At 32.0% G+C, this 21,708-nt stretch overlaps 1 protein-coding gene across 1 annotated transcript in view; it reads right to left on the bottom strand.

Moving 5' to 3' along the window:
• LOC106466567 (ethanolaminephosphotransferase 1-like) overlaps positions 1–21,708 on the bottom strand; it is a 50,670-nt gene that overhangs the window by 8,469 nt on the left and 20,493 nt on the right. The window contains exons 4-9 of the mRNA XM_022394603.1: positions 20,690–20,952; positions 20,100–20,211; positions 13,866–13,914; positions 13,153–13,333; positions 7,689–7,874; positions 3,296–3,423 (exon numbers count right to left, since the gene is read on the bottom strand). Of these exons, the coding sequence (XP_022250311.1) occupies positions 3,358–3,423; positions 7,689–7,874; positions 13,153–13,333; positions 13,866–13,914; positions 20,100–20,211; positions 20,690–20,952 (857 nt within the window). The 3' untranslated portion in view covers positions 3,296–3,357. The remainder of the gene's footprint in view (positions 1–3,295; positions 3,424–7,688; positions 7,875–13,152; positions 13,334–13,865; positions 13,915–20,099; positions 20,212–20,689; positions 20,953–21,708) is intronic.

The raw sequence follows: 21,708 nt of genomic DNA, 5'->3' as shown, positions 1-21,708 counted from the left end.
TGAAATTACAAACATTTTGTAAGTACTTGCACAACTTTGTATATTATGTTATACGAAAACCAGTTTTTTTCTGTATGTGTTGAAGATACTAATACATAACTTTTACCAGATTTGTTACTTCTTCAAATCAAAAATTTAGTTGTTTACTTGATTTGTTTATAATAATAATAATGTGACTTCAGAAAATACTGAACATCAGCAATGATAAAACCAGCATAAAAAATCATACCTATTTAGCAAACACCAACCTTCTATTCATTACATAGTTGCAGTTAAACATTTGGATTATATAAGTGTTCTATTATCTTTAATCATAATGTTTCTATTTCAAACCTGTTCCAGAACTCAGAAAACACTATCTTTGGTTATTTAAAAGAAAATAACATTAAAAATGAGATTTGATAAGCTGATAAAAATACGTTTTCTGAAGTTAACTTGAGATCATCACATACAAATTATTTTACTGCACATAGCTTGAGTAATGATCAAAAATAATAAAGACTGAAAAAAATCAGGATATTTCCTCACTCAGTATCATCTTCAAAGCAATTTTTCATTATTTACCCACATTTATGGTTTTTCATGCCCCCCAATTCACAACTGTCAGAAATAACTTTTCTTGGGAAAAGCTTACAATAATAATGAATTACCACACATTTATTGGTCAGGATATTTGCTGGATCTTCTGTTATAACAGCAGTGTTCAGTAAGTTATGCTACTTAAATAAGAAAGCCCAATTGTACATTAATGAAAGTTTAGTAAATGATAGAAGTTCTGTCCAATTATCATAACATTATTATGTGAACCACTAAACAAATATACAGGCAAATCTAATATTTATTTACATACAGGAAGTTTGTCATGTTACAATGACAAATCACAACATTTTATGGCTATCACAACATTACTTTACACTCAAACAACATATTCTGGCTATCACAACATTACTTTACACTCAAACAACATATTCTGGCTACCACAACATTACTTTACACTCAAACAACATATTCTGGCTATCACAACATTACTTTACACTCAAACAACATATTCTGGCTACCACAACATGACTTTACACTCAAACAACATATTCTGGCTACCACAACATGACTTTACACTCAAACAACATATTCTGGCTACCACAACATGACTTTATACTCACGTACATTGTATCAACATGTTTTGTCATAATGAGACTTTATACTCACGTACATTGTATCAACATTTTTCCTGGCTACCACAATATGCCTTTATACTCATATACATTGAACCAACATGCTTTGTCACTACCACAACATCACTTAATGCTCATGTACATTGTATCAACATTTCATTTTTAGCTTACTTACTGATTAAGTGTACTTGATCGTGATTGAAGCATCATACCTGTTATAATAATAATCTTCCTTACTGTAAAAGCTGTACTTTGTAACAAAATTTGATCAAAACGTTTTGTCACTACCACAACATACATTGTATCAACATCTTTCCTGGCTACTACATGACTATACTCATACTTTTATGGGTTGTATCAACATTGTGTGGCTACCACATGACATTACACTCACACACACTGTATCAATTTTTTACTGACATATCATTATGTTATCTCACAACATTATACTGATATCACATATCATGTTCAAGATAGCACAACATGCACACTCACAAACACACATTGTATCCAGGTATTCTCTGGCTAGCACATCAATTAATGCTTAAATATCATGTTCATTAGAAGCCACAACACGAGATATTTGACTTTATGATAATCACAAAATTAATTTACAGTAACATATCACGTGTACTGACCATCACAAAAAATTACAATGTTGTATCATTATACTTTCTGTCCATCTCAACACCATTGTTGACAATGACATAATAACAGGCAATCTCAAAGTTACTATACAGTCACCTAACAACATAAAAGAAAAGAAACAGTAAAAAGCTATAGGTGACACAAAATGGTTTTCCACTACAACTAATACAATTGTTGTGTGTTTCATCAAGTTATGTTTAATTATTAAAGTTGGAGTTTTTTTCACTGATTTCTATAAACAAAAACAGTACATATATAAATTGAAGAATTAGCTACAACTCAAGAGTGGTGTCACTGAAACATGAAATTTAAAATAAAAAAATAGCACATCTATAAATTCAATAATTAGAAATATATGTTAATGATTTGTGCACTTCTTATCAAACTAAATGTATAAACAAGTACCAATTGTTATTAAGTGTTGCAGTTGAAAGATGATACTCTCAAAATTACACTCAATCGTTAGGGTATTAATTTTGACCTCTATTTTTACAAAAACTTAAACTTTATAGTAATCACATAACACTAAGTCTTTTCTGTTTAATATATGTACTATTTAATGTTAATATTTCTGGCATTGATATATCAACAAAAACTTAAATCATTTTTAATTTTGTGATAATAAAAAAGAATAACTAATGACATAATATAAATTTCATTATATCACAAAACTAAAGTTCCTGATTTTTAAAGGAATATTTTATTTATTTTCACTAAAATAAACGAAAATGTAACTGTTACATTGAGTGGTTGCATTTATACAATGTTTCAGCTTTGGAAATTCATTAAAATATTGTTGAACATACATTATACACATATACAAGTTTCCTTTCCTGTTTAACTGACAGTCAACCACCTTGGAAATTCAAGTAAATAATGTGAGCATGTGTTAAACAAGTTTTTGTTATTCTTCAGAGGTCATAACATACACCGGAGAATAGTGTATAATTTATAATAAACAGGACTACTTACCAAAAAAAATCTTGTTATTCCCAATGTTTTACTGTATCAGCCTTATTAAGTGATAATTATGTTATACCAATATATTCTAAAACTGGTCATTTATCATTTTTACAAAGTCTAAGTTTGTTTACAAAATCAGCTGCCTCATGACTAAACCACTATTTGCACAAACACGTTGAATCATCTTTTTAGGCATTTAGGACATGTGCTTAAAGGTAAATGTTTGGTTAATGTTACTTACAGTATGTTACTGTTTTAAAAGTTGCAGTTATAACAATTCTTACACTTTTTCTTTTTTATAATTTTGAGCTAGATTACATACAGCCTTTGTGTTAGAGTGAAATGAGGTTAACATAAGAATGCATTAACCAGATATCATATCTCAACTGGATGATTAATAGTGTCCCTTTACAAAAAACACACACACAAACTGATGGGGAGAAACACATGTGGCTAGTATTACATATATACAGTCAGAGTTTACACTTAATTATAAAAAAGCTGACACTAACTTGGAACCTGAAGACTGGCCACAAAATTTGCTTCTTAACTTTCACACATTGTCTGCTAATTGTCAATCTTGAGATGATTTTTTCAGGGAAAAACACCTGAGACCAAAATGTTGGCACATTTCTTGCACCTGTGAAAATAATCAATTTTGTATTAATACTTTCAAGTTACAGTAATTACAGCAGTAGATACAGAGGTCTATTCTAGACTAATACCAAAACAGGTAGTTCCATGTTTGAATCTTTGTTAGAAAGTGAAGTTTAGCCTTTAGTACAAATTTACAGTTTGATTTGTGTAGGATAGTTTAAATTGGCCTCAGTTTAGCAATCAGCAGACTTTCTCTTATCCCTAATTGCAATACTTCCTCAGCTCTACTTCACAGACTAGCCTCATCATTAAAAACCTTAATTACATACATAGAAAAAAATACTCTGCAACAGTTGAAGAAACCCACAATCTATTCTGTGTAAGTTATTTTATATAAATGTTTAACCACTTAATGGTAGAACCAACAAGCTCCTTAGCACAGTCAGGACTTTACACAAAACAAATGCCCTTTTCAGTGAAATTTTATTCTTTAAACTACACAAATTCTAAGGGTTGACTTGAAATGCATGTTAATTTAATTTGAGGATATGCTCTATTCAAAATTTCATGTAATTTTTCTTTACATATCAGGAGTGTTGACTTGCATACTATAATATTAACATTAGAGATCTTTTTGGTATATCAAAATTTGGCATAGTAGAAGTGGTAATTTGTTTTTATGTAATTTTTGTATTCATTAAGATAATATTTTATCCTACCAATATAATTATGAAAAACATTATTTCATTTACAATCTTAAAAGTCAGATAGACAAGAATTTTTACAAGCTTTTATTTAAAGAATATAATAGGAACAAAACTATTAAAATACCCATAAAAACATTAGAATGTTGGCTTATGTTGCAAACTCACACCAAAGTCATCATAACTTCTATAAACTAGACTACCCAAAAAAGCCAATTTTCAATCACTTCATGTTCTACAAGAAAACCTGATATGATGTTGAAAGTTGAGATATTGAAAAAAAAAGAAAGTCCCACTTCTTACTAGATTTATAAATGGTAAAAGTGTCATGTTCATTAAATCTTCAGTATAACAGTTTGATTTAAGTTTGACATTTATTCAGCCATTCTGTTCATCACATAAAAAAATATTAGCACCAGCATTAGTCTAGGACTCATACTAGCTATCTGATTATATACATGATGTCAAATAAATATGTAGGTTCAAGAAGTCTTGATACAAGATGATAAAAACTGTATAACTCAAGCACTTTCAAAAGGTAGATCTTTATTCTTCAGGGGCAAACTGGGAATGGTGGTGTAATCAAAAGAGTTATATATCAAGGGAGTTGAACGATGTCATTAAGGTCATCCAGTTTTCCATGAAATGTTTAGTATATTTTCCATGTACTGTTGTAAGTGTCTCATTTCCGGTACAATGTAGCTTGTGATGAGAGCATTATGTAAAAAGGTGTAAGGAATATTTTGCTTTATAATTGGCTAAATATAACTTTACTTAAGTGTTTAAGTAAAATAAAGTTGACATCTAGAGACTGATTGAAAAAGAGATGTTACACTAATCAATTTATACAAACAGGTATGGAAAATTATCTTCAATAAATAGTAACTTTTAGGAAAGTTAGGGTTCACACTACATGCAAGAAATAAACAAAGAATGAAAATTGTTTTCTGAGAGAGATAAAACCAATGCTCAGAGATCACTGATTCCTGGATCTAGATTAATTTCAAAAGGTTGAAGAGTATTTAGATTAGCAATCCAATAAGCTTCTTATTTTTCTGCATCAGCTTTATTTTTGAATCCTGTTTCAATACCAACGAGAGTAACATCGTTAATGGAATGACCAGGTTGGTTAAAGTGTTGAGCAACAGGTAGATCTTTTCAGTGTTAATAGAAGATTTATGGTTGTTGAAACATTTTCTACGATTTGTTTGTGTATGTCATACATATTGGTGATTGCATTTTTTATACTGTATACGGTAAATGGTGTTTAGTTTTCCACAAATGACTTCTTATTAATATTTTAAAGTTTCTTAGGTTGTGCTTGTCAGAAAATGAGTCAGTAGTTTTTATGAACTTGCAGGTTTGACAACAAGTTTTACTGCATGGATGACAACCATTTTTGGTGGGATGTAATTCACTTCTGTGTGAAAAAATATATCTTTTAGAGTTCTACTTTTTTGTAAGGAGACAATGGGAACTTCAGGATATATCTGTTTAAGGCGATGGTTCAGTTGTAGGAGATGAAAATGTTTTTTTCAAAATTCTAGAAACGTTTCTGAGTTTAAAGTGATAGGTAATAATAAGAGGAATTCTATTACTAACTTTAGTATTGTCCTGTTTTAGGATATTTTTCTGCTGAGTGTTGTTAGCTTTTCTGATCTGTCTGTTGATTTTGGTATCTTTATGTCCTCTTGCAACATGGTTTGTTTTAGATTTTTGGTGTGTTTTCTGTAGTCTCTTTTATCTGAACATATTTTCTTTATTCTAAGAGCTTGACTGTAGGTAATGTTCCGTTTAGTGTGAGCAGAGTGACAGCTTTTATAATGAAGGTATTGTGGTCTGTCTGTAGGTCTTTTGTACAAGTCAGTGTGTAAAATTCCATCCTTTAAAAAGACAATGATGTCAAGAAAGTTAATTTGGGTAGGCGAGTAATCAAAGGAGTTTGCATATGAGATAAATTCTTTAAATGATTCAAGACTGGCTGTCCAAATGAAAAATATGTCATCTACATAACGTTTCCATGTATGAGGTTTTACAGGACATAGTTGTAAAAGCTGGCTTTCAATATGACCCATAAAAATGTTGGCATAACTGGGAGCCATTTTGGTACCCATTGCAGTACCATTAACCTTAAAGTAATGTTTGTTATTGAATTCAAATTTGTTCAGAGTTAAAACCAGGCTGGTATGATGTTACTGTTTGAGATTCTGAAGGGTTAGAAAGGTTTAATGTGGACTTCAGAGTTTCTAGTTCTTCATAATTCTAAAGTCTGCATTAAGCCTTTCATTAGTACATGGAAAAATATACTAAACATTTCCTGTAAAACTGGATGACCTTCATGACATCACTCAACTTCCTTTATATATAACCAATTTGATTACAGTACCATTCCCAGTTTGCCCCTGAAAAAGAAAGGTCCACCTTTTGACAGCACTCAGGTTATAGGGTTTTTATCATTTTCTATCTGCTTATAAAAATTAGCAGAGATTCTTTTACAGCAAATGACATTAATCTTGAAATGCATTTAGGTACTCCATTTACAGTGTTCTCTTCTAAATAAACTGTATTATAATAAAAATCTAATTTACTAATTTTCATGTCTATGCAAATAAAAAAAACAACCTGAACAATAAGCTTAATGGGTGTGACATGAAAAGGTTATAATCATGAATTTTAATGTTAGGGGGTAAGTAAACCTGCATACAAGCTTCAACAAAGTTTCTTTAATATTATATTAGAGTTCTAAAATTATGGAATGGTTTACCTATTGGGATGATATGTACTGTTTGTTTTAAAATTTTTTAAACTTTGTAGGATTAAGCATATTGACGTGAAGTAATACATACAATGAACTTGGATTTGGTTGTTTGTTTTTGTGGGTGATGGGTAGCTTCAATAGACCAACTGCCTTCCATTATCTTACTTTTTCTTATATTCTTAATAGTAAGTTTATGTTTTCCAGTGTCTTGATATCAATAATGCAGATCATTTATACAATTTATGAGTTTTTTAATGCTTATTTCAAACATAAAACTACAGGTTTAAAAATTACAAATATCTTTTTTTTTTTTAGTTACTGTCAAATTAAGTCAGGGTTTATCTTATGTTGGTTTTCATGAGAAATATTCATAAAATAACAAAATGTATGATTTAATCTACAGCAACCAATAATTATTTTCTTGACATACTTCTCAATTTATAAGATTATTTTAAAATTGGATTGGTCACATTATAGTATTTACTATACCTATATTTTTATTTTCTTAGTTGCACGCAATGAATATGGTTGAATCAATTGTCAAGAGCATAATATAAAATTTAAATGAACATGCAAAAAAAACACAACTACAACTAGAATTGACTAAACACAAACCTACCAACTACAGTGTCACAAAAGTAAGATTGAAATCTTACATTAATTACTTTTAGGTTTAAGCCTTTTGGAGTGAATCTCTGTTTAGAAATAGTTATAAGATTTACACATCAGATCTTACTTGGATTAGTATCTTCAAACAGTTATTACATTAACAAGTATATAAAAGGCAATCTCAATATATGTTTTATTACTAGTAGTAAAAACAGAAAATCAAAACAGCACACTTACAACACAAACAGCATAGTATATATGGGCCAGGATACAGAAGATAGTTAGAATCCACACCATAAGATTTTCTCTCTGGGTAAACAATGGAACACCAAACACCAATCCCATTGTTAGTCCTACAGGGTACAACATCCAGTTAAATGCTTCACACTGAGTCATAGACATCTGGCTGATGATGAGACGGCACTGTAAGATTATTAAACTCTGAACAAAATGATGGTAGGATGCAAAAACACATATCTACTGTAATTCTGAAATAGTTATTTAGATGGTATGTAATTAGAAACTTTTTATAATTAAAATTTAAGAGACAAAAATGTGTTTAATGCCCAACATATTCCAAAATATTCAAGCTGTTGTAAGTATGTGACTCATGAAAATTAACATTTTTATTACCTGGAAATGTATTCAACCTATTGTCTTGTACACACTGCCATGTAATTTCCAGAGTATGCCATATGCTTTAAAAAAACTCCCACTCCTACATACATCAATGTGTATTGCACAAGCCTATGATGTAATCATCATTACACCAGTGCAGTAATCCCTGTAAGCATTATCACAGGTTCATCCTTGACAAGGCAAACTAAATGTACTGAAATTTGAAAGGAAGGGTGGTAGGTGGTGATTAGGGGTGAGTGTCTATCTGAAATACATTTTCAGGTAGGGAAAACATTAACTTTGGAAATGCTACTCACTCTCTGCTCCACCAAGAGCTAGAATCATACAATGAATACAGTGAAGGGGTTGATGCAGAGAAATTACAAAGATGAGCTCTTTTCAGAAAAGAACATCAAAAAGAGAAAGGCCATGGTGTGTGACATCCATGAGGTAGAGAGTAGCCTACTCAGACAGGGAATACTTTTTGCCCAACAGAGGTTATAGAGTTAAAGATATTGTCAGAATAATCTGTACTGGGTGCTAACATATCACCAAGGTTGGTGGAATGACAGACTGCTCAAGTGCTCATTATTTCACAGACAGACAGATGAGCATGAGTGTGTAGTGTGGCTAGGGCTATATGTCAGGTCAGGTCATTCCATATGGAAAAAACACTTATGTTAGATACAAGAAAATCAGGTGTAGAGAGTAGCATTTCCAAATTATGTTCCAAGCTAACTCCAAGACTCACCTGGCTAGATCTAACAAGAGAGAATGGTTTGGTTCATAATGTAGTGAGATGTCCTGTGCTACATTACCAGCTAACACCCCAGCTGTACTTCCAAAATAAAGGGTGCATCCACTCAATCTTATATCAATGGGATTGCAACACCTGATGAGAAACTCTCTATGTCAACTTCCCCAGCAGCTTGGGACTGGGGAAGCAAGGATTGTCCTGTATCTAGTAGAAGAAATGGGGGCGGGGATAAAACTCCGGAGAGGCGTGTGAACCATTGTCACCAGGCACAATCATCTGGAATTAGATCTTACACTAAGAAACATTGCAATGGGTTATCACAACTATAGCAGACATGATCCAGGTGTGAGAACAGGCATACACCTGGTGCTTTTTATTTTGTCAGGTGTAGAACTGGAAGAAATAATACACATAGACACCACCAAAGCAGTCTTGCATAAAACTTCATCTCAACAGCTGGCATAGATTTAACGTTTTCCATACTCCCCTGCTAAATGGAAGTTTTGGGTAAGTATTTCCATTGAGGCAACACCATCCATTCAGTGTGTTCCATCATCTCTATAATATATATATATATATATATATATGTATGTTGAATAAGGTGGTTTAGTTATGAGACCTGTAAAAGAAGAGAGAAGAATCAACAACTTACCATTAGAGTCATTTTAAAGAGTGGATAATGGTAACTAGAAGGAGACAAAAGTGAGGGCAGATGAAACCTCCTTGTGCTGTAAGAAATGCGACACTAATGTGTTGGGTTGTCAACATACCCACCTGAAAAACAGCATTCAGGGGAATGTCAATGGCTAGAGGCAAAAGAAGCTGTGAGATAATACTAATAGACAATATAGAACAAAGAGTATAATCTGAGTCAGAATGGCTGTACAGTGAATAAAGGGAAGAAAGGATGAATGGAGAAAACATCAAATCACCCTCCCAAGCAACCTCTGTTTTGGGGTATTCCAAGAAGAAAATGAATCTGTCCCCACAGTACATAGTGCAGGAGGAGGCCAAAGCAAAAGAGAGTGCTAGCTTCTGTAAGATAAACATGGAAGAAATATGTCTAAAGCATATGAAAGGAGGTTGAACCACACCAGACACACAGTATCTTCAGCCATTACTGTAGAGTCTGGGATTAGATACAAAATGAATGGAAATGAGTAGTGAAGTGCAGGTGGAAATATAGTAATAAAAGAATGACCAAAGTGTAGTAAATCCACTTAAAACACTAGAGGATGAAGAAACCACACTGAAGTAGTCTAGGCTTAGGTGAAATAGTGATCTGCCACAAAGGACTGAGCTTTCAAGACATGATAGATTGACAACTGAATATGGTGGTTGTGGTCCAAAAGAGAAAGTAAAGAGCCAATAAAACAGAAGTCCTGGAAGTCAGAGTCTTATTGTTAAGGGAAGGAAGAAAACAATAAAGGTGTTTGAATGGATCATAAAAAAGATCATAAAGATGAGAGAGAAGATGATGGTAAGCCTACAAGTAGCCCTCAGCTCGAGAATGTAGAGAAAGAGAAACTCTTAGAAATAAGATGTCAGAAAGAGATCAGGCATCCAGAAGTGCAAGTGGAAAGGTGTGGTGTGGCTGTAAAACTAGTTGGTAACAAGCACAAAGCCAAGACAAAGTGCTACATGTGTGCTACACTCACTATGGGTATGGAAACCCATGTATAAATGGGAAGAGCTCACAAGCTCATTTCTATGTCTTCTAAGCCAAACACATGCAAGTCTGAGTATGGGGGAAGATGAACATCCAGAGTCGTCTGGGATCGAGTGAGCCACAATGATCTCGAGAGGTTGAAAACATGGTGTACCTCCAGATATATTTGCATTGACAGGCCAGAAACCACTGAAGAGAACATGTATGAGTACACTTAAGAGAAGGAGAAATTTCAGAGAAGAAAGAGGCCCCCCAAAAGACTCATGCAAGAAATGAAGGAGACATATCGGCCCTGGTATTCAAAGCAAAATATCACAAAGATGAAGTAAGCCAAGTCTGCACCATATACAAAGTGAGAGAGATCGTTAAGTGAAGGAAATACAGGGTAGGGGTTGAGACTAAAATGGACGGCAGAACCAGCCACCCCAATCAAGATGATTCTTGAAGGAGATGGGAGGTCACAAAAGAAAAAGCCACATTGAAAGGCAAGAAAAGGCCAGATGTCTATAGCAGGCCTCAACAAATATATTCAGATCTAGAAGCCAGCCTGAAAACTTAGAAGGCACGTCCAATATAGAAAAGGTTATGGAATATATTTTGAGTCGGTTGTGTGATTATGATACGAGACATACAGTTTTACACTAAGAAACAAAAGGTTCATTATTAAACTTTATTATATAAAATATGATAAAGTTAAACTTCAATATGTGCAATTCTTAAAATAGTAGACTAAATAACTATAACTTAGGTGAATTCTTGCAATGAATGATAGTAAAATAATCACTGCAATATCAGTAGGCTAAACAGGCTGTTTCAGAATAGGCCTAATCTACTCATCACTACAACACTGTACAATGATAACTAAAGGCCTTTTGGTGTGCCTAACCTAACTTCCCTACTGTTTGTACTGGGTAATGGAAGCTTTATTTATTTACTTTCTCAGCAACGATTGATATCACTTGATATCAATAATCACTTGATAGCATTGCCTGAACTAATTGCCTTTGGTCCTGTCCGAGTCTAAAAATGTGCACCAATGGGTTGAATTGAGAGAAAAAAGAAAATGGCATGATAATAGTAATGTGTTGTGCAACTACAGCACTTCATACCTGAAAAAATATGAAGAAGTGCTGAATCTGCCATTAAAATCCTAGAAACAAAGTTTGATTTTGGACTCAAAGAATGCGAAGATAGTTCCGGACTTCCAAGATCCAGAACTATTCTAGATTCGAGTTCTATCTAACACATTCATAATCACAAATAAAATGGGAGAAAATACTAGATACCATGATGACATTTTTAACCCCCATGGTGACCTGGTGCCCAGGATTTGTCGAGGCCTGGTCTATAAGAGTAGTGGAATAATAGGCCTCGAGAACGTAACCTCTGAGGAAATATCCACTGACCCCAATGAAAAAGGATGGGGCCATAGCCAACTCAAAGGGAAGGACTGAGAACCAAATCTTTGCCCAATGTGGATGAAGCAATGAAAACAAAAGGCAAGCAAATTAGGATGTTAAGAGAATGTTGAGACCCAGAATCGGTCATCCACCACTGGAGAGTGAGAAACTGCCCACTGGGAACTGAGGAAAGACCAATGTTTGGTCAAATAGGACAAATTGGTATTTGGCCATCAACATCCCATCTTCATAGGAAAGATAAAAATATGGGAGTAGAAGCCCAGAGTGAGATTGAGGAATTGTTCTATGACATGTGAAACAGATGAAGTGAAGAGTTGATATATGGAAAAGCAGCTGAGGAACTCAACATATTGTAGCAAAGAGAGTCCACCAGCAGACAAAGTGGGAAAGCTGAGCTCCCACAGGACTGTAACCTAGGGATGACTCCAGAAACAAATCGTCTCTAAGACATGTGATGGCCAGCCCACAAAGAGGGAAAAACTGTAGACAGTAACAAGAGGACAAAGAACAGAAGAAGGGGTGACACCATCAGACCATATACAATGAAAAAAACAAAAAAACCTGAAAACCAGCCATGAAGAATATGTCATTTCCTATTGGTGGAGAGTTAGTCTAATGATGATTACATCATAGGCCAGCACAACACTCCCTGACATTAAAAGGTGAAAGGTTTGTTCAATGCATGTGGCATGCACAGGAAGTTACATGGCAACGTGCTCGATGTAATAACTCTTGGTGGTGCAGAGAGGTGATTAGTGTTTCTAAAGCAGAATCATATTACTTATCCACAGAAGAGTGGAAAAATATTATATATGCACCAAACAGAACCTGACACAAGCAACCAGCAGCTTAAAGTTACTAAAAATATTACCAAAGCTAATTTGACATAAGCATACACCTAAAAAAAATGACCTAGTTAAAAAATGACACAAAAAATCACCTAATTCATCTGATACAACCATCCAGCTAGTTAAAGTAACTATGTAAAAACAACACAGTTTGTATAAACCACTGTCAAGGAGGTAAAGAAATATAAAAACTGTGCCAGTGTACATTCTCTCCTACATAGATATCTAAGATACCATAAAATAATATAATTGAGTAAATGATAAAGCATCACTTTAACATTGCTGTGTTAATAAAAGCTTACAAACTATTCAAATGTGGAAAATTCAAGAAATGTACATCATCTTAAACTAAAACTGAGGAAATAAAAGCTGCTTAAACAGTACTTACACAAATGTTGGAAAATACTGTCCCAACCATCCAGTAAAAGATTCGGGGATCTTTGTTAATGATGTCACTTGGAGAGAAAACTGCCCACAGAGTTGTCATAATTAAGAAAGTGGTAACAGGAAAGAGGGGACGCATACCTTCATATAATGTTTTCTGTTTAAGTGTGTTAGTTTTATAGCCTCTGAGAAAAAACAGAAACTTGGTATAAATATGAAACTGAAGTATATTTCATTGCCACAAGCCCAATTATAAGATTTAAAAGGAAATACTAAAAATTGCAATATTTTAATTACTATTATCAAACAGTAAGACAAAGATTTTTTACTCCCTCTTCAAATAACTGAACACCTGTTCTGTTCGTTTTCTTTTATAAGTTTTTATTAAAAAACTATTAGGTTACTAAAACAAGAAATGTTCAACAAAGTTGTATGCTGTTTAGTAAAGGTGTTAGGATAATCTAACACTAAAACATTGGTTAGAACAATTTTAAGTACAATTTACATTCTGTAAGCATTCTTACTTGAAAAATTGAGCTCTTCAAAACATGGTAGTTATTTGTTAAATATGATATTACTAGTAAATATGGTGATTTAACTGTCAAATATTCTATGATCTTTTAAAGATGGAAAGTTATTAAATATATTAATTGTAAAAATTATTCTAATAAATAAGGCTCTGAAAAGTCATACTCTGTTTGTAAATATGATACTTACGTGTAAATATTGTATAAACTCACTGGAAAAGACATTCCAAAGCTTCCAACTAGAAATTAAAAAAATCTAAGTTCAGATAAAACCATAAATTTCTTTCTACTGACAAGCAACTTCACATTTTGTCTACTCTTTCAGACTTTTACAGTGTTACTATAACAGTTTAAATTGACTCTCATAACTGCTTAGATGAAGAAACTTTTAATTAATCTTTAAAGTCAAAAAACAAATACTAGCTCATGAATAGTATACAACAAATATATAACTTAAACTTCCAAGGAAATACCAAATACATGACTGTGTTCGTACCTACCATACAAATATTCACACTTAACATACATTACCATTAACTCTACACTGTGTTTATACTTAGCATACAGATATCTACATCACCTTTATGCTATCTACACAATATACTGCCACTAACTCTACACTGTGTTTATACTTAGCATACAGATATCTACATCACCTTTAAGCTATCTACACAATATACTGCCACTAACTCTACAATTACCATACAATATATCAATACTAACCTTACACTATGTCTATATTGTCATACAGATATAATTAGTTATATGTGTCTAACTTAGCATACAAGTATCACCACCAACTCTATACAATACCTACACTTACAATACAGTTATACATATATAAATAGCTTTAATGCTATCAGATATATTAGTTATCAATATGCAACCGAGTCATCACTAATATAAAACAAAAATGAGCTCAATACATATCAAACACTACAATGAAACTACAAATTCAACAATTGTCTTTCCATTACCAGTTCTTGTTGTTATCATTAAGTCAAAACGGATAATGTCTGTGGCCACAGCACCCAAACATATTAGGAATATTCCATCTATCAGGCAAGATCCAGACACCAATATCAAACTATCCAGCAACTATGGAGAATCAGTTAAGGGTTAGGAGTTGAGTGCATAAACCCACAACATCTAAACTCTCATTGCCTTTTGCTGTCTACAGCCAGTTGTGGGAAGGCAATTACCTTTAATATTTAAATATAATCTTAACGTAGAAATAAAGCTACCCTAAAAATTCTACAATGTAAAATTCCAACTTCACCTTTATATTTTTATGTTATGAGATGTACAAGTAATTTCATATGTATTATAAAACAGGTATAACATTTTTATTATATGCCAGTCCTTATACCGTTATTTTTCAACATATTTTTGAATAATTGAATATTATCCATAAAAGAATTACTATTGTTAAAAATCTTTTTAACTGAGAGATAATAATTCCTTTTAGCAGTATAAATAGAACACAATTAGGGGTGGGTAGATCAAGGACAGGAAAATCAAATTTCCTTCTTTTATTAAAAAGAGTCAACTATACTCTGTCTTTGTCTTCACAAAATTAATATCTAAGTAATGTGCATGAATGTCACTACTATTGTTTCTTTCTGTTATAAGTTCCTTTTTATATATTACATTTGGAATAAAATTCAAGTTATTGATGAAGATTATTTCTATTTTAAAGTTGTATCTAAATATTAAGAGTAACTGTTTTCCCATAACTAGCTACAAATAGCAAAAAGCAGTAGGAATTGAGACGTTGTGGGTTTAAGCACTCAAATCCTAACCCTTAACTGATTCTCCATAGTTGTTGGCTAGTGTGACATCAGCATATGGATCTTGTCTGATAACTGGAACATCCCCTATGCATTTGAGCACTATGGCCACAGACATTATCCATTATGACTTAATGATGACAAAATGATATATATATATATATCACTTAAAGATTTTAATTTCCCAGATAACTTTTTGTAACTTATTTTCTAAAATGTGGATTTCATATTGGTTTTCTAACAACTTAATATCCAAAAGAAATGTAAGAAATAAATAATGCAAGTGTTAGAAACTTATTTAATAGTAGTATCTTATTTATTGAGGACTTTGTACCTAAAACTACAATACATAGGCATAAGTATAATAATATGGCACATTCTGTTTTTTGCTAGGATGGTCTTTGTTTTTTTTAATTGCATATTTTGGCAATTGTAATATTAAAAAAAAGTTTCATTAGCAGTCATTATAAGTAGGCTGCTAATTAGACAGGATCAAACAAAAGTCTGGGTGGCTAGATACTGTCATCATGAAGCACTATTCTTGAGCTTAGCAAAGATAATTACATAACGTGTTCTCATAGTGCTGCCTCATCTTCTTCTAAATAGGCATCACCTCAACACTTTGCTCACTTGTACCAACAAAATTCATCATCATGTTTTTGAAGATGTGGACAGAAATGAGGAGTTGACCCATGAGCCTACTATGGATGCTTGCAAATAATACCCCTTGGTTTTAACTGCATTTTCAAGGCACTTGGGAACTTATCCCCAATGAATGTCCATGGGATATAAAAAAAAAAGCAATCCTGAATATGTGTAAGTTCTTGTTTTTTTCTGGTAAAATAGTAAAATCTGCTTGATTGTCTCTATGACTTTATAAACGTCCTTAGTAAGTTGGCACAAGCTAGATAACAAAGTGAAGATATTTCTCTTTAAATAGTGCCTATGGAGTACTCATATTATTTGCATGATCTATGATAAAAGCATTGACCTTCTCTTGTCCCATGGTGTCTATAAAATCACTGAAGATTTAAGTCACTTACTCACCAGTGCAATATTTAGTTTTTGACTCAGTAATGTTTCAAAGATTGTAAACATCAAGTTAATTAAAGAATTTTTCATCACTACCCAGTCAACACCAGTGTCAATGAATCTCCTTTAGCTGTCTTTTCCTTGACAAGACTTTGCACACATTTTTTTACTCCTAATACAACAGGGAATTTCAGAGGCAGAACTTTGAATGAAATACAAAAATATATCTTAGGCGACAAAGATCTTTCTTCCAAAATCTGTTTTCAGTTTAACTAAGTGGTTGCAACTTGAATACACAGCTTTTGTAATGTGTCTTTGAATTTCCTTCTATCCTTACATTAAGGCAGTTTGCATTAGGTTTGGCAGTAAGGATAATCAGGTGGTTGGTCCACAGTTGTCAGGAGTTGTAAGACAAAAACAGTGTTAAATGATTGTGTAGAAACAATACTTTTCCTCTTCAGTTCCTTCATTTTCTCTTCCTGCAAAAAAAAAAAGAAAAAGAGAAAGAATATAAACTGTGATTCAGCTGTTGACAGTTAATTAACCTAAAGTTTTCAAAAATACAGGTACACGTTACAAAACAATATCATGTTATTATGTTATTTCTATTTACCACATCAATGAGAAAAATCACTTTATACTAATGAAAACAGAATGAGTGTTGAGCAGAATGATCTAAATGTATACTCAAAAACAAATTTATTTTAACCCTTTTCAGACTGGAGGAGTACTACAAATATCTTCTTATTAATTATTATTTAGTACTTTTGTCAATTTGTAAGTTGTAAAATTTCTAAAACTTTTTTGTGAGACTGTTTTGAATAAACATTAAAACTAAGTTGCTTTCTTTAGAATTTCAATTTTCTCATTCTTAATCAGAAAGTATCAATTTATACATTCAGTCAGTTTCAACTTAATTGATATTTAATAATGTATTTTGTTTGAGACTATTTTCTTTATTGCAGCTACAAATCACAAAAAACACTACAGAAACTAACATTATTCATCACCTTTCAAAATGGTGTATTTCCTTTGTTAGGCTAAATATTATTTTTGCTAATAATATTCTTGGTCAAGATCTACTGATATCTAATGAATATAATCTCTTTACAGTAAATAATTAATTATTTTATTAGTCATCTGAGCAATTCTTTCTTTACAAAGACGACTCCCTGAAGGTGTGCAAAATGAAAATTTTAACATTTTTATATTTTTCTTTGCAAATTTCACTAAATAAATATTGCAAAAAGATAAATATTAATTTTCAAAATATTTTTTAATTCAAATTTAATAAATTTCTATTGTTATAATTATTACTCACACTTAAATTTTGTAATTTGATATGCATTTGTTTGCTCAACACCTAAAAAGTGCTTACCAGTCATGAGAAGACTAAAATCTACCCGTTCATTGGTCTCCATTTTGAAAAAGTTAATAACAGACTAACAGAAAGCTAAAGAAGTCATGCTATCCATAAGGAGAATGTATGCATGTAACCTGGCTCAAATTCACTAACAGGATTAGGAGATATAATGTTCAATGGCTGCCATATTAGCAACATTCAAGGTGGAAAAGTTACAAAATATAAACATTTAAGTTTCAGTAAAATGAATTGAATATTTTTTCTATAAATTTGTTATTACACTAATGTGACTTGAAACTTTTCAAAGTATTCAAAGGAGAACATTTAAGGCTCTAAATATCTATGTTAGGTCACGCACACACCAAAACAATGAAATAAACAAACTAGACCTACCTCAATAATTATCGAAGGTCCCTGTTGCAATGAATTGATGCTTTACATGTCCACATACTCCTTGTACATTTTGTTGTGGGTATTTCTTACATTTTCTCATATGCTTTCACATTTGACTGACACTGCTTACATTATTGGCACAAGTTTGGTTACAAAATGCACACTTGTCAATTATTTTGAAATTGACTTATTTCGCTTTGAAATAATGCCAGATCCCATTCAAAATTTATTACATTATTACTTTTGTTTTCAGAATCTTCCATAAAACACATAATAAGAGTCTAGGATTCTAAAAAAGAATTTTAACTGTACAAGTAATTAACAAGTAAGCAATATTCAAACCAACTATAAGTTTTAATGTAAAATGTCTATACTTTTCTATTTAACTCTCAAATGATCATCTTTCTTTCTGGAATATTTTAAACAATTCTTATAACATGAGGGGGATCACCAATTTTCTAGATCTCTCTGACATGTTACTTTCTAGGTAATCAGTCACAATTCACTCTCCTACAATGTTTGAAGCGTCCAAGATATGTGACGAACAATAGGAATAACCTATTTCTAAGAAAACAATTGCCATAGCTTTGCAATGATTTCAGTTACAATGGGGGTATTAAATAAATTCCAAAAGCTTATAGTCTAAGAACAAAAGATTAGATCTATATAAAAAGTTGATCAAAATTAGACTAATATAAGACTTCTCCAAAGTAGAGTGCCTATCACAAAATATTTTTCTAGTAACTTGAATAATTATACAAACATTTCACATTTTCAACCCTGTTGGCTAAGAACAGAACAACAAAAAGAAAACTGTAATAACAAATCAAATGTAGATATCCATTCAGCAACTTTCATCCCACAATAAATTATTTTTAACTGCAGAATTCCAAGAAACTTATTTTGTGTAGTCTGTGGGTTAAATAATTTTGCTTATTTCTTGCACAATAATTAGAAATTCAGACACAGCTGTTTCAAGTAGTGTTAAAACTATTTTTAGCAAAAATTATAGAGAATTTAATATTTTTTCCAAATTCTAGTGGCACTAGTTCTACATTTAAAAAAGCGGGAAATGTACATTGTCTTCATTTAACATACAGTAATATGTGCACTACCCTCTACACTGTCTAAACTTACCTAACAGATATCAGCAATAACTTTAACAGTATTTACACTTACCCTACAGATAAACATAACTCTATACTGTATTTACACTTACCATACACATATCTGCAGGATTTCTATATTCTATATACACTTACCCTACACATATCTGCAGGATTTCTATATTGTATTTACACTTACCCTATACATATCTGCACTATTTCTATGCTGTATTTACACTTACCCTACATGTATCTGCACTGCCTCTATACTGTACTTACATTTATCCTATAGATATGTGCACTGCCTCTATACTGTACTTACACTTATCCTACAGATATGTGCAATATTTCTACTGTATTTACACTTACCATGTGTAAATGTCTGGACTAACTCTACATTCTTTCTAGTTACCTAACAGATCATTAAAAATTCTACAGACTGTCTACCAATGTTGCCTCTAATATATATTTTTTTTTTAGAGGGTGAATATTTTTAGACCATTAACCCTGTTGGAATTAGGCCAGTTAGTTATTTAGGTTTTAAGCCTATCGACTGCCAGGGTCATTAAGGCTGTCAACGTGTTGAGACTCCTCACCATTATTAAGGATGTGTGCAGCTTGAATAATGAAATGCACAGCACTTGATTGGTTATTGTGTGGCCACACAGCTTAGAGAGAACACTGCTGTTTACATTACTTTACAGATATCTGCATTAAATAAACATTGGATCTATACTTACTATACAGAGACATCTCAACAATTTCTCCACTACTGAGATTTATAGCTGGGACTAAAAACTTCCAAAATTTGTATGACTTGAAATAGGTGATAATATAAGCCATCAGCAACACCTGATAAAAAAGTTTATGATTACAATTTATCCAAGAGTGTAATATGTTTTGAAATAGCAAATACTTTGAGAATAAAGTTTGTATACTGCTGGCAAGTTTAAAGGATGTAAAAAAAAATTAATTTTACTTTCTCAACATTTTTTTACACATGGATTTATATTTGTCAATGGAAACTTGTAGCATGGCTCTAAAGACAGTAAGTGGAAGAAATTAATTTGTTTGATACTCTTACTTATATATCTCAGTCAGCAATATGTTAGTTTACTTTTGTTTCCAGACCTTCTAACAGGGATGAAAAGAAAAATTTAGCATTCTGCCACTCCGTACATTTACTTCTTAAATCTTTAGTACAAGAATTACTAACAACTGATAACACGAACTACCTTGACAAAATGTAATGGATGATCAAGGCTTTATATTTTAGTTATATTTCAAACATAGAAATCACTATGTAACATAATAAAATCATTAGACTTACAAATTGTGATATGTCATAGCCCCAAGGTAAATAAAGGATTCCTGTATTGTATTTCTCCCAGTGTGAAAGCAAAAAACAGATGTGAACATTCCATAAAATAAAGAAGACACGTAGAGGACTGCAGCTGAAATCCCCACAGCCAAAGACAGAATACAAGCATGTAGGCATAAAGAGAGAGGCCCAACTGTCCATGCCATGATCCATGAGCTCCCCAAGAGGTCCACTGGAGTTAGTTCTTCTAGCATGCTTCCCATCAATTCCATCTATTTTTCATGAAGATTTGGGGACATTCACTTCAGTTACATAAAGTACATTGAGTAATTCATTCCAAAGCCATATCATTCCAACATTATTAAATGTAGAAACAGAATCTAGAAACTCATTTATTCCCTTCTGGACCAGTGGAGTGTCACTGATATTCTCTGCTTTTTTCCTTCTCATAGTAAAAATAATTTACCAAAATGCATTAATTTTAATACATACTTACTAAGTATTTATTTTTTTTGGTTAAAAACATCATATAATTTGATTTAGTGTTTCTGTCTTTTCCTTAGTTGTGAAATTTCAGAATTTTGTTGTTTTAAAAAACATTAAAAATATTTCATCTTAAAACTTAAATTTGTTTATTGTTGATCAGAAAATTCTATTTTATACAGTATATCCAGTTATTTTCAACTTAATATTCATCAACATATTTCTTTTGATACTTTGTTTTTCACATTGCAGTGATCATCACTTCCAGCTATAAATCATAAAAAAACATGACAAAAATGAAAAATATATTGGTGACCCAGGGCCTAAACCTTCAAAATGGCATCACCGCTACATTTGTCAAGTTATATACCAGATTTTTTGCTAACAATCTCCTTGATGAAGATCAACTAATATCTAATACTATAGTTTCTTTTCAATAAATTTAACAACACTGCTTAATAAATAAGGATTTGAATATTTTGCCATCATTTACCAGACTTGTTAAAAATAATTAAATAAGCTTATGCAATGTCTTTTTCGTAAAA

Source organism: Limulus polyphemus, unplaced genomic scaffold (genome assembly GCF_000517525.1).
Source record: "Limulus polyphemus unplaced genomic scaffold, Limulus_polyphemus-2.1.2 Scaffold2305, whole genome shotgun sequence".
Lineage (NCBI taxonomy): Eukaryota > Metazoa > Arthropoda > Merostomata > Xiphosura > Limulidae > Limulus > Limulus polyphemus.
Note: the sequence above shows the minus strand (reverse complement) of the source record. Positions and strands in the feature narration are given on the sequence as shown.